General features: G+C 42.7%; 1 protein-coding gene across 3 annotated transcripts in view; it reads left to right on the forward strand.

Annotated features, from left to right (window-relative positions):
* Window positions 1–26,953, forward strand: part of LOC105480038 (phosphatidylinositol-5-phosphate 4-kinase type 2 alpha) — a 177,162-nt gene that overhangs the window by 114,248 nt on the left and 35,961 nt on the right. For 2 of the 3 annotated variants that reach the window (XM_011738476.3, XM_071070392.1), the window contains exons 4-5: window positions 9,084–9,236; window positions 26,581–26,727. In XM_011738476.3, coding sequence (XP_011736778.1) covers window positions 9,084–9,236; window positions 26,581–26,727 — 300 coding nt within the window. The remainder of the gene's footprint in view (window positions 1–9,083; window positions 9,237–26,580; window positions 26,728–26,953) is intronic. The other variant, XM_011738478.2, reaches the window with a different exon arrangement.

Genomic DNA, 26,953 nt, shown 5'->3' on the forward strand with positions numbered 1-26,953 from the left:
CTCACATATGTCAACCACAGACCCAGAAAGCAGCCTTCTCCAGGCAAGTTGCTCCTGTCTCCTGGGCTGTGTGATTCGAGGCATGTAATCGTAATCCTGAGCTGTCAGCAGGGCAGTGATTGGTTTCCAGGTTTCAAGTCCATGAAACAGGTAGCCAGGTTGAGGAAAAGAATATTTCCAGGAAGTTAGAAGACCTGGTTGAGTCTTGGATCTTCAGTGACTGATGCTGTGACCGTGAGACACTCACTCACCCCAGGTGGGTCTCAGTTTCCTCATCCGTAACATGAGGAGTGGGACACAGTGCTCTCTGAGGCGCCCTAGCTGTCAGGTCTCTGAATCTATTACTGTGCCACCATGAGGAGATGGCTATCATGTGAGTTCTTCTGCACGGCATTGACATGTTCCCATATACGAGGGTGGCTTTACACATTTGAGCATGGCAAAGTTTAAATGGCCCCTCCTTCAACTAAAAATAAAGACTTTTCATACGTAATTTTTAGCAGAATGTATACAAACGACTATCAAAATGGAAAAAAAAAACAAAAATTATACAAGACTTACATGATTAGTTCAAGAGAATTAAATATGCAAAATGCTTGGTTGTTGAAAAAATACAGGGAAAAGTAACTTATTAAATGAGGACACTTTTATGAGAGAGAGAAAAGATTGGCGGTAAGAATGAGCTAATTAAATTGGCATTTATGTTTCCTTCCCCCTTCTGGGGGCTCCACTAATCCTGGATCTCTGACTGCGGAAATAAACATCTGCAACGCAGACGTTTAGAGGAAGGGGGAAAGGACAGCATCATTAATCCTTTTCTTAAGGGAAAGGACAATAAATTTCCAGTTATAAATATAAAAAGGCATTAAAGAGGGAGCTTCATCTCTCATTACCTTCCTTTATTTGCTGTAGAGAGGACCGAGGTAGCACCAGAGCCTCAAACACAGCTTTTGAGGTTTGAGCTAGGATAGTGTAAGATAGGGAAAGGTATTTATTTGGCTATGGGAAAAGTACATTTATTCACCAAGTTGCACAATAGGCAAAAATGAAGTAAATTGTCATCCTCTTACCTGCCCTGCACCACACAGCTTTGCCATAGAACTTGAATGTTTGTCCAACTGTTCGTTTTTATCTAGCTCCCTGACTATGCTAGGAACAAACTTAGAAGCAACATTTATTGGCTGTGATGTGTCCACTGCAATTGTGTATGCGTGCTGGCCTGAGTAGAGAGTACTTGCCAGGTCACCTCACTCATCCAGAGACAGCCCAGGGGCTGCGGCTGGCGTAGTGCGTCACCTCAAGGTGGATGACTGTGTCTAGGGTGCTTGCAAGATCAGTGTTGGGACCAATCACAAATACCTGTGTACTGTATGGTTACATCCGTGTGAAATGTCCAGAATGGGCAGATATATAGACGCAAAGATCAGAGGCCTCTCTAGGCTGGGGGATAGGGGAAGGAATGGGAGTGATTGCAGATAGGTTCAGCGTTTGTTTTTGGAGTCATGAAAATACTCTAAAAATGATTGTGATCATGGTTGCATGATTTGGTGAAAACATTAAAAACTATTGAATTGTATACTTTAAATAGGTGAGTCGTATGGTATGTGAGCCATATCTCAACGAAGAAGAATGCTCAGAGTTTGAAACTAGCTTAATTTATTCAATAAGAGACATTTTTTCCCAAAAGGTTGAAACCAGTTTAATTTATTCAATAAGAGACAGGTTTTCCCAAAGTTGATTTTGGCTGTTCTTCTTTTGGGATGGGTTATGGTATCAGTATTTTTATTTAGAACAGGTGACTTTAAATCATTTCATAATTTATAATATGAAACTATCAAATGTATAGAAGAAAAGGAATAACCAGTGAAGAAAGTGAATTTTTGCAGTTTGTGCATGTTTATTAGATTTTTTCCCATAAACTAATAGTAAATCATCGTCCATTTCCTAAGTCTCTGCAAACTGACAGCAGAATAATAATTAGAAGAATGAGCAGGAAGCTTAGAGACCATTAAGTCCAGCTGTCTTTCTTTGCAGATAATCAGATAACAGAGTAAGGGATGTGGGAAGGGTGAGTTGGAGGGAGGACTCAAAGCCCTGACTTCAGCCCATTGCTGTTGAGATGGATCACCCTAACACTCTGAGGCTGCTTCCTGGGTCCATTCTGTTTTGCCGTCATCTATGTCCTTTGCCCACCTCTGGTTTGAGAGGTCACAGGGAAGTGAGCAGGGGCCAACAATAGAAGGAAGACCTTGTGGGCTGGGAATTTTCAATCTGAAACTTTCTTGTGAAATTTTAAATTCTCCTTTTAACATGTAAGTTACTATTGAAGCCTTTAGGAAATAACTTATTGTCACTTTTGTTAGTGACTGATAGGTGCAGAATCCCCAATTTTGTCTGTTTGTTTTTATTTTTTAACAGAGTCTCTATCAACTAGGCTGGAGTGCAGTGGTGCAGTCATGGCTCACTGCAGCCTTGAACTCCTCAGCTCAAGTGATCCTCCAACCTCAGCCTTCCTTGTAGCTAGAACAACAGGCACACACCACCATATCCGGCTAATTTTTTAATACTATGTAGACACAGAGACTTACTATGTTGCCCAGGCTGGTCCCAAACTCCTGGCCTCAAGTGATCCTCCCACCTCGGTCTCCCAAAGTGCTAGGATTACAGGCATAAGCCACTGTGCCCAGCCCCCAGTTTTGAATTTAAATAAATTGCAGACCATATAACTCTCCAAGTGTGTCCATGACAAGGAATTTGTTTTTTAATGAGAGGAGATCTCTCCAAAGCCTGGGTGGATTTCATTGGGTAATTTTATCTGGCTGCTTTCTCATGAAGACAGGTAGATAAGGGTAAATGTTCCAGAAAGTGAATATTTTACTTTGGAGATGAAGAGGACTAAACCAACCCTCTAAAGGGTGTTTTTAAGGCCTTAGATAGGATCAGCTTCATCTCAGATTTGTCCTTTTAAATTAGGTGATTGAGAGGACAAATAATTTTTCTAAATGGTGCCTTCTGTTAGGCCTTCTTTTTCCCATGTAGAGCTGGTCTTAACTTGTAAATTTCATCTTAATTTCTTTTTTTCCTGTTCTCTTTTTTTTTTTAATCCCCCCAGCTTAGTAATATTCAGAGTGCATATAGAGTATAAAGTAACCCAGAATTCAGCACTCCCAGTATAAAAGATTGCTCCTTTCAGCTTTGACATTGTTTTGTGAAAAAAATCCATGCAGTTTTAAGCAGAAAGAGTGGATGGGACATTTCTTATAAAGGCAGAAACCAGTGACAGGAGGAAAACAAGAACCTCCAACAATTCTCAGACCACATAAACTAATTTAAATAGACATGATGCAGTGTGCCACATGGTCAGAAATGTGAAGAATTCTTAGGGTTGACATCGTCACCAGTCAACAGGACTCATAGGAAATGCTAAGTGCCGGTCCTCCTTCAGCCCTGTGTTACACTGTGTGAGTGCCTGACTCTGGGTCCAGGGCTCAGCAGCACAGTCCTCCTGTCCCAAATGCTTATTCCACAGACTCATCTGTCTCAGCTCCTGCCTGGAGAGAAGACAGCTCCTACTCTTCCTACTCAGTTAATGTAAAGTAATGAACAGTCCTAGAATGAGTCCAGATAGCTTTGTACACTTGTTAATAAAAGTGTAAATAACAGACTCTGGACTGCATTAGCACTGTGGCTGTTATTGATGATATTTTCTACACACTTTACTTGGCAAAACCGAAACCCTAAAGACAGGTTTGGTTTTGTGCCAGCTGGCTCACACTCTAAATTGGCATTAGAAGGTGTTTGTCACTATGGAAAAATCAACTGTCCCTTCATAATGCCCACCATACTCTAGAGCCCAGGTGAAGAAACAGCATGGCAGGGGGAAATGGAGGCTCTGGGTGGGGCCCCTGCGGGGCCCTCCGTGCTCACCAGCCCACCTGATGTTGGAGAACTGAGTTGGGCAAGTCATTTCTGCTGTCTGGGTCTGTTTTATCTGTACATTGAGTGGTTTGGAGTCATCTCCAAGGTTGCTTCCAACTCTAATGCTCTTTGAGATTTATTTAAACATGGAGGGACCCCTTGAAGGCACCTGAAGGTCACTCCCAAGCTCTCTTTCATCAAGGGCCTCCCAGCTTGTCCAAGCATCCAACATCATGCTGTGATTCCTTTTTCGTTTGCGACAAAACAAAGCACACTGAGGAGTTTCTTACTCCGTGTCGGTAGATACAGTGTTCGAGGCAGCACAGTGACTGTGTTGAAGATATAAGGCCTCCTCCGCTGAGCTCATGTGCTCGTTCTCGCTGATGTTGTCCTGAATACATCTGGAATCTGTGAAGTGTTATTTTCACTGCATCTTCTCTTTCTTCTCGGCCTGAGTGTCCTAAACCATCATTAGGCCCCTGCCGAGGTGATGGTTGTACTGTCCTCTGATCGGACTCTTTCTTGGGACAGTTGTCCTGAGTCACCTTCTGAGGCCCATGTTTTACAGCAGTTCCTAGAGCGAGTCATGTCTTTGAGTAAACCTTTTTTTTTTTTTTTTTTTTGAGACGGAGTTTTGCTCTTGTTGCCTAGGCTGGAGTGCAATGGCAACATCTCGGCTCACCGCAGCCTCTGCCTCCCAGGTTCAAGTGATTCTCCTGCCTCAGCCTCCTGAGTAGCTGGGATTATAGGCATGCGCCACCATACCTGGATAATTTTGTAGTTTTAGTAGAGACGGGGTTTCGCCACGTTGGTCAGGCTAGTCTTGAACTCCATGTTGGTCAGGCGAGTCTCAAACTCCTGACCTCAGGTGATCTACCTGCCTTGGCCTCCCAAAGTGCTGGGATTACAGGTGTGAGCCACTACACCCGGCTGAGTAAATCCATTTTTAGAGTCATAAAAGATCCAAGGTAGAGATCTCATTCAGCCCATTCTCTCCCCGGGCTTATTCTCTATCACTTTATAGACCCGGAAACTGAGGCTCAAAGAGACTAAATGCTATCTACAAGAACTGATGAATGTTCTAGATCCCAAACCAGTGCCCTCACCATTACACAGTACTGCCTTTATTTTTTATTTTTATTTTTATTTTTTTGAGACAGAGGCTCACTGTGCCACTTAGGTTGGACTGCAGTGGTATGATCTCCGCTCACTGCAATCTCTGCCTCCCAGGTTCAAACAATTCTCATGCCTCAGCCTCCCGAGTAGCTGTAATTACAGGCATGCACCACCACCTCTGGCTGATGTTTGTATTTTTAGTGGAGACGGGGTTTCACCATATTGCCCAGGCTGGTCTTGAATTTGTGGTCTCAAGTGATCCACCCACCTCGGCCCCCAAAGTGCTGAGACTACAGGCATGAGCCACCGTGCCCTGCTTTTAAAAACACACATCTGCTTCATGCCTTGGAATAGGGCAAGAAAGTAAATAATAATAGTAAAAATACATAAACAATTTTACTTTATTATAAAGGCTACAAAAAGTCTATGGTTATAATGACAGAAGTACAGTCTTGTCTTTGTAAATCACCCTTTTTGGTTAGTTCAGAGAAAACTTTAGATAGGAATCTTAGGCATATTGCTTGGCTCCATTGCATACTAGTTTCTTTATCTTCAGGTGGGAAAAATGGACCTGGCTTTTCCTCTCTCACTGGAATATTGTGAAAATAAATGTGAAATAATGAGTTGGATTTTTCCAGGCCTTAGAATCATTCCAAGGATCAGGTGTTTTGTGTAGAATTGCATTAACTCTTTTGATTTCCTGCTTATCAGATAAGGCTTTTAATACATTTGATTTATGTATTTTTATATTCATGGTGATATGAAAGGTACATTCTGTGTTTTGATACAGTGTTCCTAACTTCATTGGTTATTTGATATTCATGAACCTTAAAAATAGATAGTGTGGGTTGGGGCTACTCATGTGATTATTAAAATGGTGATTTGAGACAGAATCAGGATTCGAATTTTTAAGGTTTTATATACCAGGATGAAGATATGGCTGATATCCTAATCCAATGTCTGCATATGTTATTATAACAATGCCTTTGAAACTGAAAGAAAGGCAAAAAACTGGGGAAGAGTAGTAGCTGAGCTAAGGAGTTCCTACATTATTTGCTTTTACATTTCCAGCCCTTTATAAACCCATACATTGGGCTGAGCATGGTGGCTCATCCCTGTAATCCCAGCTCTTTGGGAGGCCAAGGCAGGCAGATAGATCACTTGACGCCAGGAGTTCGAGATCACCCTCGCCAGCATGGCAAAACCCTGTCTCTACTAAAAATACAAAAATTAGCTGGGCGTGGTGTCACACGCCTATAATCCCAGCTACTCAGGAGGCAGAGGCATGAGAATCACTTGAGTCCAGGAGATCAAGGCTGCAGTGAGCCAAGATCGCACCACTGTACTCTGGCCTGGGCAACACAGTGAGACCCTGCCTCAAAAAATAAAAATAAAAAATCCCGTACATTGTATTGGTACTTGTACATAGTATTATTAAACCCTTCTTTAATTAATTAGTAAAGTAAATGCCATGGATTATTATTATGAACTAGAAAGTTTCCCATTTTAATCGAACTAGAGGTGTAGAGAATATAATGGGAAAGGCATGAGTGCCGGTAAGTCTGTAATTATAACGTACTTAATACACTAGACTGTACATGCTGCGTGCCGGCAAAACACAACATAAACACCATTCTGTAGACCTTGGTTCTCACGTGTGGTCTACAGACCCACTCAAGCAGCAGCATCTACTTCTGAAAATGCCCCACCCCTGACCTGCTGGATCAGAATCTGCATTTTCACACGATCCCTGGGTGATTCAGTTGCTTGTTGAGTTTGAGATGCACTGACTATGCAGCTTTCAATTTTATTTCACCCCATTGGCCCATGAGAGAATGTTATACTGTCCTATCTAATGTGCATAAGGAAACGATCTACGAAACTGAGGCTGCTGGAATTCCATCCTGTGCTGAATACAGTTCTCCTTTACTATTCCCCATCCCCCCAAAAGTTGTTTTACACATATTGTCAGTTTGACAGAGTTTAAGGTCTGTTCCATTTGGTCTGCTCCACCTGGCTTTCATAAACTTGATTGTTCCCACTTTGATTTTATGCCTGAAGATAATTTGCAATCTTACAGTTCCTAGAGTTCTTGTTTTATTTGGAAGAAATGCCCTTTTGCAAATTAGTGATTGCAAGAAAAAAGTAAGACCATTAACAAAGAGCAAGAATTGCTTTTTGGGGGCTAGCATTTAAAACCCCACCAGGGGAAATTCGCTTTGATTCTCTTCCTTTTTGTTCTAAGTGGGAAGTAGTATAAAGGAGATCTTGTTCATGTTTTAGGAAAAAAACACTGTAATTAAGAAGGGAACTCTTGTTAATATAGCCATTTTCATCCTGAAAGTCATTTTTATCATTCTCAGGCTATCTAATAAATTTCAGTTGTCTTAAGAATAATTGAACACTGCCAAGTCTTGCTATTTAAAGTCACTGGGGATTATGTAGATTTTTTTTCCTTCTCTCAAGTTTTCTAATAAGCTAAGGAAAGCAGATTCAGTTACTTGGTGGCCTTGACTCTGCATCTGGCAGGTGCGCCTGCTTGCCTTCAGGTCAAGGTGTGCGATTGCAGAATGTGTGATCCACTGCAGGGGATGCCAGGGTGGTGAGGTGAGAATCCTGGAAGGTGAAGATTTGCTCATGGGCCACTTTTCTCTTCAGGCCAGGTAGGGCCTGTGTGAACCTCTGCACTGCTGCAATCTAATTCTACCTCAAGTGGTTCAGTCCTGTTGATTTCATCTAGAAAGGAAGGAAAGGATAAAGAGACTGGAATATACTAGACAGAAAGGCACTCTTTCTTTTGCAAATCCATGGGCAGAGCTAGCTATCACCTGCCTCTGAAGATATCCATGTTCCCTTAACCTAACAGCATTTGGCCACTGAGGCCTTTGAATGCCCACTCTAGAGAGGAAGTTAAAAGGAGAAAGCATGTTTGCCTTTGAATCCCACACAGGCCATCCCTAGGCCCAGCCCGCACTGAGAGGCCTCCTTCACCATGGAGTATAAGAGCATGAAGTCCAGCATTGGACAATCCTGGGCTCAAATCCCTGCCCTGTCACTTACTAACCATGTGTGGGGTTTGCTAGACCCCATGGCCTGGACAGCCATTGTCAGGAGATTGGGACAAGGAGGAGGCTTCTTGGAGGATGTAAGAAAGAGGAGATCTGAACAGAAGTCACATGGGAGGAGAAGGGTAGACCTGCCTAGCCAGTGTCACTAGCATGAACCAGATCTTGGAGTGAATGATGTCAGAAGAGCCCCTACTCAGAGCCCCTCCATGTCCACCCTCCAGGATATCAGTAGTTCTCAAAAATGGCGGTAGGGAGTGGAGGATGGACCGAATTCAAATTGCCTAAGGAGGAGCTGTTTTAGAAGACACTCTCCCAGGCTCCTGCCCTCTCCTCCTGGGGCACACAGGTAGCATAGTCTGCAAGTTAAGTACTTTACTAGTTGAGTAGTTTACTAGTTGAGAGTTTGGGTTCTAAGCCAGCCACACTGGAGTCAGAATTCTAGCTCTTCCCTTGCTAGCTATGTGCCCTTTGCCCAGATACTAAGCCTCTCTTATCCCCATCTCCTCATCTGTAAAATAATGATGATAGCAATTGTAACAATTGCATGGGAATGTTATCAGAATTGGGGGAAATAATCTGTGCAAAATGCTTGGCATGATACCTGTCATGTAAGGAAATACTCAGTGACTGTAAAATTTTCTTTTATGACTGGAACCTAATTTTATTCAGGAGAAAACTTTGAGATCTTGTCCAACTCTGAAAAGAACTAAGTGATTAAAGTTACTTTGATTATAATTGTAGACATTAGTCTGCTTTAAGGATATTAGAATCATAGTACAATTCAAGCTGTTTTCATTTCATCTGAAAGGCTTGCAGTGTGAGTTATGATGCCTGTAAAAATGTCATCCTACTTATCAATTTATCCCAGACACAAATGTTTTTGAAAACTTCCAATGATGACAAATTCTCTGGGAATCAGAAAGCCACACCTTTAACTAGTTATCTTCCCCCCTTCCTTCCCCTCTTACCCGACCCGGGAAGAATTCCCTGACCAGGAGTGCACCCCTCCCCAACGACTCCCAGGCCCGCAGTGGAGCTCGTTTTCACACTTCCTACGACAAAAGATACATCATCAAGACCATTACCAGTGAAGACGTGGCCGAAATGCACAACATCCTGAAGAAATACCACCAGGTAATTTTTCTTGATATTTACTTGAAACTCCAAGAAGGTTAATATGCATAGCGATTTCTCACCAAGGCCAAAGATTTAAATATATAGTTAGAGAACAAGAAGAACACATTTCACATAAAAATCTCCTCTAACCCGGTGTTCTAAAATTACAGTGGCCAGATTCCTGGCAGTTAATGTTTAGGCATGCTTATGCTATAAAGGTCATTCATTATTTATATAACACTTTTAACCTAAATACTCTTGTATAATAGATTCAGTTATCACTGCTCTGATTTTGAAATCTTTCAGCTTAAGATTTGGCAACTTGGCAGAAGTTTTTGCCTGTGCCAGAGATTGGGTGTTGACCTCTGGGTTTGTATCCATTTACACCTCCAAATCCCATTTTGCTGTCAGTGGTTCTTCTGTCCTGGCCCCAGCAGGGCCCACCCCATTCCAATCTGCTACGTAGCAAGCTCTCTGATTTTAGAAGGTGAGTGTTGGTCTGCTTCTTGCCCGCTTTTCATCCCCGAGCATAATTCCATTGTAATCACTGGAGGTAAAATCGACCATCCTTGGAAGCAGCAATCTGTCTCTCATGGAGTAAATTCCAGCACAAGCTTCCCTGGTATAGCACATGTTCCCAAGGCCCAGCCCACACTGTAAGAGGCCTCCTTCACCATGGAGTATAAGAGCGTGAAGTCCAGCATTGGACAATCCTGGGCTCAAATCCCAGCCTTGTCACTTACTAACCATGTGACTTCTGGACTTGGTTGTTTTTTTAGAGACAGGGTCTTGCTCTGCTGCCAGGTTGAAGTGCAGTGGCGTGATCACAGCTCACTGCAGCCTCAACCTCCTGGGCTCAAGCAATCCTCCCACCCCGGCCTCCCAAGTAGCTGGGACCACAGGTATGCACCACCATGCCTGGCTAATTTTTTTAAATTGTGTTTTTATAGAGGTGGAGTTTTGCTATGTTGCCCAGTCTGGTCTTGAACTCTTGGGCTCAAGCATTTCTCCCATCTTGGCCTCCCAAAGTGCGAAGGTTACAGGTGTGAGTCTCCACACCCTGCCTGGATTTTGAAGCCACAGTTTCTTTGTTTATTTAGTCAGGATAATAATAACACCTAATATGGATTCTAAAGATTAAATAGGAAAATGCATGTCATGTACTTAGCACAGTGTCTGTCACACACTAGATACTCAATGTATGATGGTGGCCATAGCATCAATATTATCAAGATAACATCTATGGTATAAAAATGACATAACAACTAAGTCACTTTGAGAAATTGTAGTCATATGATATGAACATGTCTGCTGTTGCAACATCCCAGGAATCATCTTCAGAACTGGTGTTTAAAACACATACACACGTTGATGCTTTTAGGATCTTAGTCAGCTTGAGCTGTCATAAAAAAGCGTAGACTGGGTGGCTTAAATGACAGAAATTTATTTCTTACAGTTATGAAGATTGAAGTCTGAGATCAGAGTGCCAGTATGGTCGGGTTCTTCCTCATTTGCCGACGGCCAGCTTCTCACTGTATCCTCACCTGTGTTGGCAGGAGTAGGGTGATGGGGACAGGATCAAAAGCCCTCTTCTGTCACTTCTAATAAGGGCACTGATCCCATAATGAGGACTTTAACCTCGTGACCTAATTACCTCTCCAAGGCCCCACCTCCTAATACCATCACTTGGGGATTAGGGTTTCACCATGAGCATTTTGGGGGACACAAACTTTCCATTCATAGCAGAGTCACACTGTGTTTTTAATTTAAACAGTTCCCAATCCCCCAAAGGTAAAAATTGGCTGTCACAAAGGGTATTCAAAATAAAGTGCCACAGGCCCTGACTATATTAATAAAACGATTCTCAAGTGTAAACAATCACACTTACTAAGCATCTGCTTTGAAGGCAGCACTGGCCTGGACTTGTGAGTTCCTAGATGTCTGTTTAAACATCCCTTCCAAAGCATTACTTTGGGGTCATGCATGATGCTCTAATATCATGGATTCTTTCTTGGCAGTTGCTTATTCTTCCAATCTTTGCAAGTATGATCAATTACATTTTGCTTGCAGTGAAGTCTATAAAGATCTTTGAGCTATATTCTGTTTTTGAAATGTGGTACTGCCTCTAGTTTGTCTTCTAAAATCAGTCAGTCTCTAAATTCATTTCGTATCTAATAAATCTTTTATAATATCTATTCCTTTTGAAATTTGTTCTACACTGCTTATGTTACTGCCTCTTATTCTAAAGGAAATTTTAAAGTGTCAGGACGGTACCTGTGAGGGGGAAGACATTGAGGCTCTGTTATCTAAATGAATTGAATTACAGGTTGCAGCTTTTAACTCTTCACCTTTTAAACAGTCTACTTTTTCATTTTTTCTCCTCTGGAAATTGATGTTGTACTTATGCATTCTTTTTATACTTTCTTTCAGTTGTCTCAGAACATTCAAAGCAAAGTGATATCTCATGACTGATGAGAACATATTGTTCTGATAGATGGCTGGGATACCATGCTAATAAAATGTGACACACAATTGAAGTATCAACTTCTTGATGACAACTTTGAGTTTAGCATCCTTTGACTTTACAAAAATCACAATTTGTAATGTTTTCTCTGGGGTAGTTATTGTAACCTAACATAGGGATTTGACACATCCCCAGTGTTAAAATAAGTGTGGGATCAAAATAAGTCTATTGACACCTCCCAGGGGCTTTAACAGTGTAAAGACTTCCTTTTGTTCCACTGCTACAAAATTGTTATCTTCTTGGTGTGTTCTTTATTCAGAAAAGTCTCCTTTATCCAACATCTATATTTTTTCTTTTTATAAACAGAATATTTTAAATATAATTTGTAGGGTCTTAATGATTGAGAATCACATTATTAATGTAAATTATTTAGAAGGCACTAAGTTGAAGTCAGGAGACGTAGATCCTCACCTGTTAGGAACTGCCTCTTGGGTGATCTCTGAACTCAGCTTCTGCACCTGCATTTCATTCATTCATTCATTCATTTATTCATGTATTCACTCTTGACCTTATTCTAGAAAGGATTTAAGGTGGCCTTCAAAGAAGTTGGAAATACAGGCTAGAATAAATGAAAAAAAGAAAAGGAGGAGGCAGAAAGATAAAGGCACAAAATGGAGCCTGGAATAAGCACACACATTCACGCCAAGATGACCAGCATGCTTGACACTTTGAGTCTGTTGCCAGGGAGAAATGTAAGTGGTCTTGGTACTACGATCCAGCAGGGTTGACTCTAAGGAGTTCCCCACAGAGCAGACACAAGACACCTGACCTGATAAAACAACATCCTTGCCACAGGCTGAGAAACAAACAAGAATATCAGAGAACTTAAAAAAAAAAAAAAAGGTCCATATAGGCTGCTAATTATCAATATAGGCCATGTGTAAATATAGCCACGGTTGCAGCACCATTTGTTTTTGTTTCTGGTTTTGCTAATTTGTCCACTTTTAAATTCCATTTAAACAAAAACAAATTAAAGACAAGGAAATGTGTGGGTGACACAAATGTTGACCATTGAAGATGAACATGCCACTTGTATACATCTCAGCAAAATCTCACGTAGAAGAGGTTTTTAAAACTACAGCAGCAGTGAAGAGTAACAGTGTTAATTCCGTAATCAGAGAATGCCACAGAAACCTCATAAAACGTTCATCATTCACACAGTTTATTTGATGCTGATCTATTCAGGGTAACCCCTGCTAGGCTCACTGAGGGCAGGGCTGGGACCCTGCTCAGGTTGGCAGGTGTTCATGAAGGAAGATCCGGTCTGCCGAGTCAAACATCACACCCGCAGCAGTTAGCAGAGGCCACACCAACGTGTGGTTTACATTTAGTAAATGCTGTTCTACAGAGAAAGGCCACAATGCACACCGGCTGCCTAGCCCTCTCCCAGTCTGGCTTCTATTTGAATGTTTTTCAGGCTGTTCTTGTATGCCACTTCCAAACAAGATTTTGATGAATATTACTGGGTGTGGGCTCAGCCTGGCATACCCTCGTGTGATTCCATGTGACCGGGCACAGGCCTCTCACTGGTAAACCCAGAGAGGCCTGTCAAGCTTTGCATTTCTCTCCCTGTGGTTTGAGATGCTCAGAGGTATTTGAGGTATATGTCAGGCCTTCATTCCTACTTTATGTGGGCCTAGAGTACTTTTAGGGTTTGTATCTAAGAAACTTTCTGTCTCCTGCTTCAGTAGTGGTCGTCAGTTCTTCTGTTTCTTCTTGCTTGTTGTTGCTCTTACCTTGGAATTCTCTGGGCTTCTGAACCTTCCAAATCTAGACAAGGAATGCAGATTGTTCAATTGCATATCAGTTGATGAGAGGCTCTCATAGAGGGTTTCTCCCGTGGAGTGAATTGCGTGGACTTTCTGACAACTTTGGTTACCCAAGAGCCTTTTTTTTTTCTTTTCCTTTGTTGTTTTCTGTTTTAATGAAATGTAGCCACAGTTGCAATTATATTCTGGAGGGTTAAAATTGCCCCAAGGCCAGCCTCTGGAGAAGTAGAACATTGCTAGTTATTTGAATGTTTGAGTAAATTCTTCCTGGGATTAATTTTCTGACACACTGACCTTCCCAGCTATCTGGTGTGGCAGGTGGTTCAAGAGCAAGGACTTGGAGCCAGCCAGCCACCTTCCGGTCCCAGCCATGCCCCTGGCCAATGGCATGACCTTGGGCAAGTTACCTACACTCTTGATACCTCTTGGTCTATAATATTTGGATAATAGTACCCCCTTCATTTGGGTGTTGTGCTAATTAGGTGAATTCATATTTATAACATGCTCAGAGCAGTGTCTGTTGTATAAGAAGTGCTAAATGGGCTGGGCGTGGTGGCTCACATCTGTAATCCCAGCATTTTGGGAGGCCGAGGTGGGTGAATCACCTGAGGTCAGGAGTTCAAGACCAGCCTGACCAACATGGTAAAACCTCATCTCTACTAAAAATACAAAAACATTAGCCAGGTGTGGTGGCGCGTGCCTGTTGTCCTAGCTACTCCGGAGGCTGAGGCATGAGAATCACTTGAACTCAGGAGGTGGAGGTTGCAGTGAGCTAAGATTGCGCCAGTGTACTCCAGCCTGGGCAACAGAGTGAGACTCCGTTTCAAAAAAAAAAAAAAAAGAAAGAAAGAAAAAGAAGTACTAAATGAGTGACTGAATAAGATTTTTAATTAAATACCGTTCTTGTATTTAATTTCCTACACCTCCGTGTTGAAATCATTCTAATGTGGCATTCGGTCCTTAACAGTTTTAATCCACTAGGGGGCCTGGTTTCTGGTAGGCTATGGCACTGATGCAGAATTATGAAGATTTCAACCGTAAGGAGTTAGATTTTTCCCCCAAGTTCCAGTATCTTGCTCTATTCTTCATTTCCTGCCCAAATTGTACCGTAATTTTCACTCTGTGCAAAGAAAGGAAAGCATCATCTCTCAGACCAATGGAGAATTCACGTTAAGCACAGCAAACTTTCATAAATTTCATTTACTTCATTTTATTTTCTCTTACTTGTAGTTGGGAAAGTAATGTTTCGCTGTAAATATCCTTTTCACATTTCTGTTAGGCTATAAGAAACTCAGGTCCTATAAATGATGATTATCAGCTGATTAGCTAAACAATGTTAGAGCATTCAAAAAGGAAAAAAAAAAAGGCAAAGAACCCACTTGAATATCTTTTTTTCTTAAATTGACTGACTTTTCCCCCCCACTGATCTGAATTCATTGGGAGCTTTGGTATCATGTAGCTTCAACTTGAATTAAAATTTCAAAGTATTGACTGGACACAGTGGCTCATGCCTGTAACCCCAGTGCTTTGGGAGGCTGAGGTGGATAGATCACTTGAGGCCAGAAGTTCAAGACCAGCCTAACCAACACACTGAAATCCGGTCTCTACTAAAACTACAAAAAATTACCTGGGGTTGGTGGTGTATGCCTCTAGTCCCAGCTGCTCAGGAGGCTGAGGCATGAGAATCCCTTGAACTTGGGAGGCAGAGGTTGCAGTGAGCCAAGGTGGCATCACTGCATTCCGGCCTGGGTGAGATTCTGTCTCAAAAAAAAAAAAAATTGAGAGGCATTGTCGGTAACATACCTCCCAGAAGTTGTATAGAACTTACAGTGTAACCCAAGGGAAGTTGCAGTGTAGGTGATCAAGAAATACCTTATCAAATTATTATTGAGTGTTTTAATAGCTTTTGAAATGGAGCATTTTAATTTACTTTTTTATTTCAAAGTGACTGAATCGATAAATGGGTGAAATTGTTAAAAATGACTTAAATTCCTTTCTTATCCTTTTATTTGGGGAAACAATTAATACCTTTAGTTGAATCCAGAAGGTTTGCCTCCAAATCTGAATTCCCTGTTAAATAGGCTAATTAGCACCTCAAATTTCAAGGATCTGAGGGTGAGCATGTGACTTCCTTGAAATCTCCTGATAGTACATCTGCTTATCCTTTCCCGAAGGTCAGGGACGTTGGTGTTACTATTCAAAGGATGAGGCTTCAGTAGAACAAAACTGAGAAAATAGGGACCATAAAAGCTAAAAGCAAAAAAGAGTGGAGAGGGTTGTAGCACCAAAAGAGAAAAGGTTCTACATTGCATTAGTGCTTCTTAGACTTTCATCAGGGCTCTGACTGGATGGGTCTGGAGGGGCCTCCTTGGATATCCAATATCTACTTGGATATTCTCAGTGCTGTGTAAGTATCAGATTATGAGACTAAACACAAGCTCCCAGTAGACCCTCTGCTGCCATTGGAAGCTGCGGACACGTCTTGCTTCTGTTTTAGAAACAGGTGAAAGTATTTGTCATCTTGGGAGTTCCTGTGGCCCAACGAGTGCCCCGAAGCTTGCTGACAGGGGCGTTTGTAGCCCTCTGTTCCCAACGTCCTCAGCCATTTGCTCCTAGTTTCACAGGGAGCTGCCCAGCTCACTCCCCAGCAAGCTTTTCCTGCGGCACTTCTTCCCCAGGGCCTGGAAGTTCCGCGGTCCTTTCCTCTTTCAGCCTCACCTCTCTCCTTCTGTTTCTCCAACAAGTATATCTTTAATGTGCTCATTCTGGCTTCCCCATCTTTAACTTTTCTTTCCCATTTTCCATCTCCAAACATCTCTGCCCAATTCTGGGTAAATTCTTCAAAGTATATCATCCAGTCCTAAGTCTCTCATCAACTGTTCTAATCCTTTTTTTTTTTTTTTTTTAATTTCAACAATTATCTTTTTTATTCTAGAAGTTTTCCAGAAGATTTTTCAAAATCTGACAGTTCATTCCTGATAGTTTATTGTTTTATGCTCATCTGTGAAATTGCATCCTTTGTTTCTTTAGATGTTTTGCGCATAACTGTTCAAAACTTACTCCTGAGAGTCCCCACCTCTGTAATTCCTGGGGGCCTGAATTTGTCTCAGTCTGCCAACTGTCACACACAGTGACTTGCCCAACCAGATGCTGACACAGTTTGGGGTCAAGATGTTGATCAGAATCAAAACCTATGTAGGGAAGAGGAAAGAAGTGAGATTGGGCAGAGGGAGAAGTCAGACTGCCTTGCTGGCCCAGTCAAGCCTCGGCTAACCTCGTGGGGCACTAGAGGCTCCTATGTTGGGCCAAAATGACAGGCTGCCCTCGGAAGGCAGACCTAGAAGGAGCTGCCCTTGCAGGCCTTCTGCGGACCGCACACCTTCAGCTGGGCAGCACGGCCTTCCCTGGAGGGAATCTGGGCATCCCATCTCTGTGGCTACACTTGCTTTTTAGTGTCCGAGAGTCTTGCTGAACTCATAGCTTCATCTTCACCTCTGCAATGCTTGGGAAGGCCTCTGCCCCTAATTTAGGGAGGCTCTTTTTCAGAGAGTTTTGTTTCTGCAAAAGAGGAGGGTAGGGATTCCCAGCCCTGGACTCTGTCTGCACCCTTCAAGGGTTTTGCTAGGAGTGGGAGCCCCTGGGCCCACTCCCCCACCATGCTGGTGTCCTCAGTGTCCCTGCACCCATGTGCTCCTGACAGGCTCTGTCTGGCACCTCCAACACTTTGGCTTGGATTCCAGCTCCTCACATGCTCCCTGGACACACCTGCTCTCGGGTACACCTGCTCAAATGCTCAGTACCCCCAGCCCCAGGCATAGGCCGCTCAGGCCCCAGCTCCCAATTGTGTGTGGGGTACAGGGGCCATTCTGGAACCTTCCTGCGTTTGATACCAGCTAAGCTTCCTGTCTGGGATGGGGCTGTCCAGGAGGCCTTGGGCTTGTCAGAGGTCCCTGCCAGCGGTCATGTGTGGAGCAGCCATTCTGTGCTTTTTGTAACAAATGGCATATGTACATATAATAACGCACTTTATTGTATTTTTTACAAAGTTATTTCATTTTTAATGATGATGTTATTTATGGGTCTTTATTATGGTGTGTCACTAATTGAATTAGGCACATCCATGTGTGCACTTAGGCATTTCTGCATATCTCAGTACGAAGAATTTGTGTAAATACTACAGAAGAATGCTTGTTCCTTTTAAGCTTAATTTTTATCAAGCTTAATTAAGAAAAGCAGTAAAGTTTTATTTGTTATATTATTTGTTACATTTGCTTAAATGTAGTCCTTGGTTTTTTTTTTTTTTTTTTCAAGACGATTTGAAATCAAAATAAATTATATTAACTGACGCTTACAGACCATTATCCCCGAATATACCAAGACATCCACTCAAAGTTGTGTCATTTGTTTACTTATTTGGCCATTGTACACCAGAGCAATCCATAATTTCAGGCTGCCTGGACTTCTTTCTTTTCTTCCCTTCCCTTCATTTTCCTTCTCTTCCTTTCCCTTTCCTTTTCTTTCATGTGAAATATGTTGTAGGAATAATCTATAAACATAGCCTGTGGTACAATAAGGATTACAGATAATTTAACCTTTCAAAAACATTAAATGAAACAAGACTTTACATTGAAGTACTAATTGGATGCTATATTAAATTGTCACTTCAAGCTTTTTTAAAAAAATGAGTGAAACACGATAATAACAGCAATTCCCGAAAGCCAGAGCCCAGGTTCACACTATCATGCGGAGTTATAAATATTTATCTGTTGCAGTACATCACTTAGAACCCTCTCTGCTGCAACCTTCAGTCAACTGTGAATCTCTTAATGGCATTTCATTCTCCATGAGAAGAGCAACAGATCGGGGCTTCATAACCCTTGTTATTCTCGGTGAGTGCCTAAGAGCAAAGGAAACCTAGGTCTGGTGGCTGTTAACATTTTATGTTTTTGAAAGCCTAATTCCACGACTCTAATTTATCATTGCATTACGTTTCTAACAAGCCCACAGTAGTACAGGAAAAAGTTCTGAGGGAGAATTAGGAAGGGAGAAACTTGACCTTTGTTGATGACATCATTTATAAGTAGATTTTTTTTTTTTTTTTTTTTTGAGACAGGGTCTCGCTCTGTAGCCCAAGCTGGAGTACAGTGGTGCAAACACGGTTCCCTGCACCCTCAGCCTCCCAGCCTCAAGTGATCCTCCTGCCTCAGCCTCCCAAGTAGCTGGGAATACAGGCATGTGCCACCACACCTGGCTCATTTCTTTTGTTTTTTTTGTAGAGATGGGGTTTTGCCATGTTGCCTAGGCTGGTCTCAAACTCCTGGACTCAAGCGATCCTCCTGCCTCGACCTCCCAAAGTGCTGGGATTACAAGCATGAGCCACCATGCCCAGCTGTAAGCAAATTGTTTTTTAAAAAAAGACAGAAAAAAGTGAAAACTGTTAGTGTTGGAAATGCATGTTATAGATGAAAAAATTAAAAAATAAAGCCATCATATAGGAAAGTTTCTGAGAGCACTCTTAGAATTAGCAGAAGCTATTATGAGGTAAGTAATGAAGGGAAGTGACAAGAGGTGCCCAGCTATGACAGTGCAGAAGTGAACAGTACTTAATAAAAGGAGTATTTCAATTTTTTTTTTTTTAAGAGATAGATCTCCCTGTGTTGCCCTGGCTCGTCTTGAACTCCTGAGCTGAAGCACCCCTCCTGCCTCAGCCTCCCAAGTAGCTAGGCAAAAACAATATTGTAAAATGCAAGCATAGGTAACGTAGTGAATTTAACACTGAGAATAGGAAAGCTGACCCCAAGAATAAGTGTGATTGACTTAGCTACATATGGCAAGTGTAAGAAGAATTGTTGATAATCAGGTTCACTTTTATAAAGTTTGAGAGCAGATTTTCAGCACCTATGCATATGGAAGCTCAGTGCCATGGCTGCATCGCAGACATCTAGAAACCTCCGCTTCAGGTGCCAGGCAGAGCTGCTGTTTGATGTGAGCAGAGGGCTTAGCTACAGGCGACCTGCAGAGTCAGACAGGTGGAAATGACAGGTGAGCATTGTGCCACCAGGAGGAATGCCTCAGGGGAAAAGCCCTATTCGAGGAACTGCTGAAAGGAACACTCTTCGGTATTGTGTACATGCTGCCTGTGCTCTCCCAGGAGAATAAGCCCACTTATCTGGTGTGTGCTCTTAATTTCTGAGCCACACAGGGACGGCCAGCGTTGTTCAGTGTTTGGTCCATTTGCGGCCTCATCTGCCTTGGGACTTCAAAGTGGCTACAGACAGGAGTTGGCACTCATCCATTCTACAGAGGAGCCTTCCGGGCCATTAGAGCACTGCACCTGTCGAGTCTGTAAAGCGAGACATTACCATCACAGAAAGGGACAACTGTGTTGATGATGTCCTTTTGCCAGTGGGGAAGGATTGCCTTGTAGCCACATCTAGACCGTGGGTGCTCGTGGAAGTCTCCCTCCTTCACCCCTTCCTGCCTCTGCCCTCTCCACCCCTCACCCCTTCCTGCCTCTGCCCTCCACCCCTCACCCCTTCCTGCCTCTGCCCTCTCCACCCTCACCCCAGGGCCTTAGCTGCATCTTGGCCCTGCTTGAGTCATCAGCAGGTCCTGTTTTCCTTATCTCCACATTCATCAGAATGGGATGTCTTTTTTTTTTTCTTTTTTCTTTTTTTTTCTCAGGCAGTCTCATTCTGTTATCTAGGCTGGAGTGCAGTGGCGCAGTCTGGGCTCACTGCAGCCTCTCCCTCCTGGGTTCAAGTGATTCTCCTGCCTCAGCCTCCTGAGTAGCTAGGATTACAGGCACCTGCTACCATGCCTGTCTAATTTTTATATTTTTAGTAAAGACGGGATTTCACCATGTTGGCCAGGCCGGTCTCGAACTCCTGACCTCAAGTGATCCACTTGCCCCTGCCTCCCAAAGTGCTGGGATTACATGCATGAGCCACCATGCCCGGCCAGAATGGGGCATCTTAAAGGCAGCAAGCTCCTCTGTTGTTGGTATGGGAGCATCACGTCTAAGCCGTGTTATGCCCAAAGATCCCCTCCCCTCCAAGGGTGAGAATAGAGAGGAGCTGGAGGGGAAGGAGGCAGACGTCCTCTAATTGCTGTGCATGTGATTCTGTGGTTTAAAGAGGACACCATTTATCAACTTCATCAGTGCAAACAAACTTTGGGAAGTTAAGATAATTTTAAGTGTGAATTCTGTATAAATCATCGGATGTGATTCTTTACTCTTATTCAGTGACAGATTGATATCAGTAGGGTTATGATTCTGTTCTACCCCCTTCCTCAAAGTTCTATTTCTCCCATGATGCTAGAGAATGAGGATACATCGCGTCGTACAGTTTGCATGTGCAGTAAGAGCCCTAGAACGGATAAACCGTGACCATTTCTGAATTCTCCCCCAAGTTAACCATGTGACTGCCTTTTTTTTTTTAAGATTAGCATCCTTAAACAGTTACTTTGTAGTACCCTCTTTTCATCCTTTCATGCCCGACATATGCCTGCTTTTTTCCTACTTCTTGTGTAAAGTTCTTCACTTGTCATGGCCATCATGAGAAAAATCTAGGGCTTCCCTTTCATCATAAATGACAGGTTTTTTTCTGCCTTCAAAATCTAGAATTTTCATATTTACAGCACCTGGAGGTAAGGGTCATGGTGTTAATTATAGAGAGCAGAGAGAGTAGGCATCTGTAGGAAACACCTTGGGTTTTTAAAATTATTTGCTGCATTTATTTATTCAACAGTTGTATATGAAATGTTTTTTACACATGAGGTCCTGCTAAGGGCAGTGCTTGCCATCTTCGTGGAGCTTACATTCGTGGAGCAGAAAGCCATATTACATGAATCCTATATGGATGTGCAACTCAAAAGAAAGATCATGGACTGGGAATCATAAGTTTGGGAGTTACCGAGACACAGATAGAAGTGAAAACAAAAGGTGTGGATCAGGTAGCCTGTACACAGTGAAGAAGAGAAGACGAGAGGACATCTAGGTCAGGGCCCTGACAGTTTGCATGTAGAGGAGGAAGAATTGGCCAAAGAGCAGGAAAGGTGGGACAGAGTAGGAAAAGGACTGCCAGGAAAACATAGCGTCTCAGAAGCCAAGGGAGGAAGCCCTGGACAAGAGCGCTGTTTGCTCATCGGATTCAAGAGAGAGAAAGGCGGAGAAGCATCTGTCGAATTTAACCACTCAAGGGTCATTGAGATCTCAGGGGGAGCAGTTGCTCTGAAGGGATAGGAAAGTAAAATCCAGAGCAGGATGAGCTGCAGAATGGATGGGAGTTACAGAGCAATAGAGAATAAGCATAGACAACTCTGCCAAGAAGCCAGTCAGGAGAGAGACCAGAGATGGAGAAAGACATGCAGTCAAAGAATGGTTTGTGTTTCTTTTTACTTTTTATTGTAAAAATGTTCAAACAGACAGAAAATTGGTAGCATATACCCATCACTTGGATTGAACAATTATTAACATTTTATTTTGCATCATTTTATTTTTGCAGAAGTGTTTCAAAAGTAAATCACAGACACATTTCCTCTGTAAATACTTTGATATGCTTCTCTGAAACATAAGGACTTCTCGGTATAAGATAATTGCTGAGAAATTCCTTACTATCACCAAATACCTAGTTAGTGGCATAATCACGTGTCCCCAGTTGCCCTCAAAGTGTGCGTTCAAGCCAGGATCCAGGCAGTGCCAGACCATGCATCTCTGCAATTGAGGGGGTGTTTTGTGTTTTGTTTTTGTTGCTTTCCTGAGAGAAACTTTAGCACATTTAAGCGCTGTTGAGAAGCTGCTAGTGGAGGGAGAGAGGTTGAGGATCCTGGACTGAGGGGGAGGATGCCCAGGAACCTGACAAGACTGCTCCCAGTGTGACTGGAGAGACTGCTCTTCCAAGGGGATCCGCCGTGCAAGCACTGAGTGTCTTCACCTGTTTGTGTTGCTGTGAGGAATACCTGAGGCTGGGTGATATATAAGGAAAAGAGGTTTATTTGGCTTGCAATTCTGCAGGCTGTACAAGAAGCATAGCGTCAGCATCTGTCTCGAGTGAGACCCTCAGGAAGCTTCTACTCATGTTGGAAGGCAGTGGGGAGCTGGCATGGCTTGGTGAGAGGTGGGGAAGGAGACTGGAAAGCCCTTTTCTGTAAGCAGTTCTCCCCATGGCACCAAACCCTTCATGAGGGACCCACCCCCATGACCCAGTCACCTCCCACCAGGCCCCACCTCCAACATTGGGGATCACATCGCAGCGTGAGGTTTGGAGGGGACGTATATTCAAACTATCACTGGGAGATGGGGCTACCGGAAGACAAGCCATTCCCCTCCCATGGCACCCTTTTCCACCTGAAGTAGGATAACTTGCACACAGACAAGAACCAGGCCTCTCCACTCCGCAATGCAAAGTCACCACCCTCATGGTACCAGGCATGTGATGGATGCTCAATACGTATTTTAAGTGAATATATGAATACATCTTTTTTTTTTTTTTTTTGAGACAGGAGTTTGCTCTGTCACCCAGGCTGGAGTGCAGTGGTGTGATCTCGGCTCACTACAGCCTCTGCCTCCCAAGTTCAAAAGATCCTTCTGCCTCACCCAGCCTCCTGCATAACTGGGACTACAGGCATGCACCACCACACCTGGCTAATTTTTGTATTTTTAGCAGAGACAAGGTTTCGCTGTGTTGGCCAGGCTGGTCTCAAACTCCTGACTTCAAACTATCTGCCCACCTTGGCCTCCCAAGGTGCTGGGATTACAGGTGTGAGCCACCATATTCGACCTCTATGAATGAATACTGAGAGTGATGAGGGGGTTTTGAGGTTTGATGAAAATGGAAAAGGTTTATAAGGTAGATAGCACTTTATACTACTTTTTATGTGCCAGACTCTGTTCTAAAAACTTTATAATTAACTCATTTAATCATTAAGTACTATTATTACCTCCCAGTTTCCAAATGCAGACCAAGAGGTTGAATAACTATCCCAAGGTCACACAGGTAAGGAACACGGAGCTGGATCGGGGGGCTCCTAGCTGTGCAGCGTGACTGAGGCTCGTGAGACCCCGGCTAACGCTGTCGCTGTGAATCCACAGTCTCCCTGGTTCAGGGCTGCCCTCCAGCAGCTGCTGTGTGTAGGAATCCTTGGAGTTAGGCCCACTGGTGTTATGAATTTGTGCTCAGCTTTCTCTGGGTCAACTGGGAGAATCCACCAGGATTCTCATTCAGGCCTCTTTGTTTCAACATCTGCCTACAACAGCGCATCGTGCTAGAGAACAGAGGTCCATAGCCCAGGCATTCACAGACCCAGTGAAATGTTCCTCCACTGAAAATGCAACAGTGTGCCCCTTTCCCAGTGCTTCCCCCCAGAAATTGAGTTAATGGGTATAATTTTCTCTGCTGCAAAATTTTAACCCATTAATGCTTTCTAAACCTTTGATACCACCTGCAGCTTGGCAATACTGCAATCTAATAAACTTTGGTATGACTTGTGGGTTGGTACATATTTATATCCTCAGGAGTTTTAGGTATTCATCAAGGAGCCCCATAGGTGAGCCGTACGTTTGAGAACAACTGCGTGTAGACTTGGTGATAAAGTAAACAGACTTTTTTTTTTTTTTTTTTTTTTTAAAGATGGAGTCTCACTCTGTCACCCAGGCTGGAGTACAGTGGCACGATCTCGGCTCCACCTCCTGGGTTCAAGTGATTCTTCTGCCTCAGCCTCCCGAGTAGCTGGGATTACAGGTGTGCACCACACCTGGCTAATTGTTGTATTTTTAGTAGAGATGGGGTTTCACCATCTTGGCCAGGCTGATTTTGAACTCCTGACCTCGTGATCCACCCACCTTAGCCTCTGAAAGTGCTGGGATTACAGGCGTAAGCCACCGCACCTGGCAAAGTAGACAGATTTGATCTTTTTTCAGTGTAGTAATTTAGCTAATCTTTAAGGTAGGGAAAGTATAGAATGTAATCTGTATGGGTGTTTTTTCCTAAGAGGGGGCAACTAGTCAATGATTTGCTGTATAATATTCAAAAGATTTATTTACCATATTTGTAGCATTGGTTCTTTTCCACTATGAGACATAGCCGTCTGTGGCTCTGTACAGCAGCTTGAATCAGAGAGACATGGCAGGATTCTGTAAATGTAGTCCATCATGAGAGCGCAGCGAGGGGTTGAGCATCCAAACCAAAACCGGTGTGTGCCCCGGGGCAGGGACTGTCTTGTGGGCCTCAAAAATAACTGCCTCAGAGTAGACCCCACCCAGTACATGTCTGTATGTCAGTTTGGAGCACAAAACAGGTGTAACATTAAAATTTCTTAACAGTTTTGAATGAAAATAATCATTATCATCTTCAGTATAGTGTAGTACACAGCATCGTGTGAAGTATTTTGACATACTCTTTTTCTGTAACCCTCAAAACAACCTTCAAGGTAGGAATTAGGCTCTTTTTTTGGAAAATGAAGCTAAAATGTGGAGTGATTTGGTAACTTGCCCAAGATCTCACAGCTCATAAATGGAGGCACCAGGACACACACACACGCCTTTCTGGCTCACAAGCCTACGTTCTGTCTACTGCACATGGAGACTGGACTTCCTCAGTCTGCATGTTTGAAGGCCCATCCAGCCACCTTTCTACAGAGGCCAAGAACTCCTTTTTATTTCTCTAGATCAGATGTGAGAAATTTTCTTTTCATGCAATGGCTGTTTACTACCTGTTTTGCATTAGCAAAACTCAATTTACTATATTTTGAAAGGAAAGAGAAAATGTTTCACTCATCTAATTTCAAATAACAAGGTGACACTCTCCTCAGGAATTACGTGAGATTAAAATATATAGCTCAGTTATTGTCAACAAGAAAAAAGAAAGGGAAGACGCAGCTTTAAAACTTGCCAAAACTCTAGATGGCAAAAATCAGAGTCAGGTACCAATGCTGTTTATCTTTAATGATCAAAACTGAAGACTTTCATTCTTAAGGTGGTTTAAGTATTATCAGAATTGATTATTAACAGTATTTACAACTAAAATGTTTGAAAGGACATTCTAATTACTTTTGTATTTTTTATAAAATTCTCATTTAAAAAAAAAAGAAAATGAAAAATTCAAGCAGTATAGAAAAAAAGATCAGAATTCCCTCCAACTGCATCATCAGCATCTCTGAATATGCCCAACATGTATGGTGCTTACAATAATGGAATCTCACCATTTACGCTGTTTATTATCCTGGAGATTTCACACATGTGTCAATGGACATAGAGCTTTTTTGAAATATTCCTTCCCCATGATTTTAAAGGAAGGAAAACCTAAGCCTCCTTTGGGAAGTGCAGAGGGACCCCTGTTTTGTGAAAATCTGCTCTCGGGGAGCAGTGGCTCCATCTTGTGGCCCTCTAGAATGTGGTCATGAGAAACAGCCAAGGTCGTGTTGTGTTTTTGCAACTCTCCTCGGAAATGGTGTCAACCCTGGGCTTGTCCAGTTAACTTGGTGGAAACCAGCGGGAACCAGGCAGTCCCCATCTGCCGGCAGAGCAGGAGTGAGGGTGCTGTGGTCACAGGGGTTGCCCCTTCTGCCCTGCTCTCATGGGAAGCTTAGCTCAACCCTCCCAGCTTCTAACACTGGGGTCTCCACAATTTCCTCTTTAATCTCGACTTCAACAATGTTAGAGAAGCTGATTTTAGCGGCCAGGTCGCTCTGCCTCAGTCCTGTAGTCAGGGCTTTGGGGTAGAAGGCAAAGGTGCTAAGTGGAGTGTAATATCCCTTGAAAGGAATTTGAGAAAGACAGTCACATGTCCTCTTGCCTTACACTATCATATCCAAGGTTTGACCTTACAAATTCCATTTGGAATGTTGGAAAAAAATTGTTTGGAGATAAAATTGAATTTTCTTTTCTGTGTAGATATGGTGAAGAGAGATGTGATTGGTAAGCAGTACAAATGTGGCCATTTTCCGTAAATAGGACCCTAATGACTGGAGGTTTTCACTTTGTATAAACACCATAGGTGTATGTATTTTACATCTAAGGAAGCAATCTTTTGATTGGATTTTTTTTCCTTTTTTTTTCTCTCCTATGCAGTACATAGTGGAATGTCATGGGATCACCCTTCTTCCCCAATTCTTGGGCATGTACCGGCTTAATGTTGATGGAGTTGAAATATATGTGATAGTTACAAGAAATGTGTTCAGCCACCGTTTGTCTGTATATAGGAAATACGACTTAAAGGTGAGATTGATTTTATGAATTTTTGTGAGGTAACTCAAGCTTACTCTTCTACATTGTAAATGTTGTCATTGATCATCAAAAATGCTTTGGAGCCACTCAGCACTTAAAGCTACCAGACAAGTAGCAGTGTATTCCTTCCTCTGAGGCAATAAGTGCTTGCCGGCCTCACCAAAAAACACTGTCACATGTTAAAGATATCGCATCTACTTAAATATTCAAGTACATA

The sequence above is a fragment of the Macaca nemestrina genome, chromosome 9 (genome assembly GCF_043159975.1).
Source record: "Macaca nemestrina isolate mMacNem1 chromosome 9, mMacNem.hap1, whole genome shotgun sequence".
Lineage (NCBI taxonomy): Eukaryota > Metazoa > Chordata > Mammalia > Primates > Cercopithecidae > Macaca > Macaca nemestrina.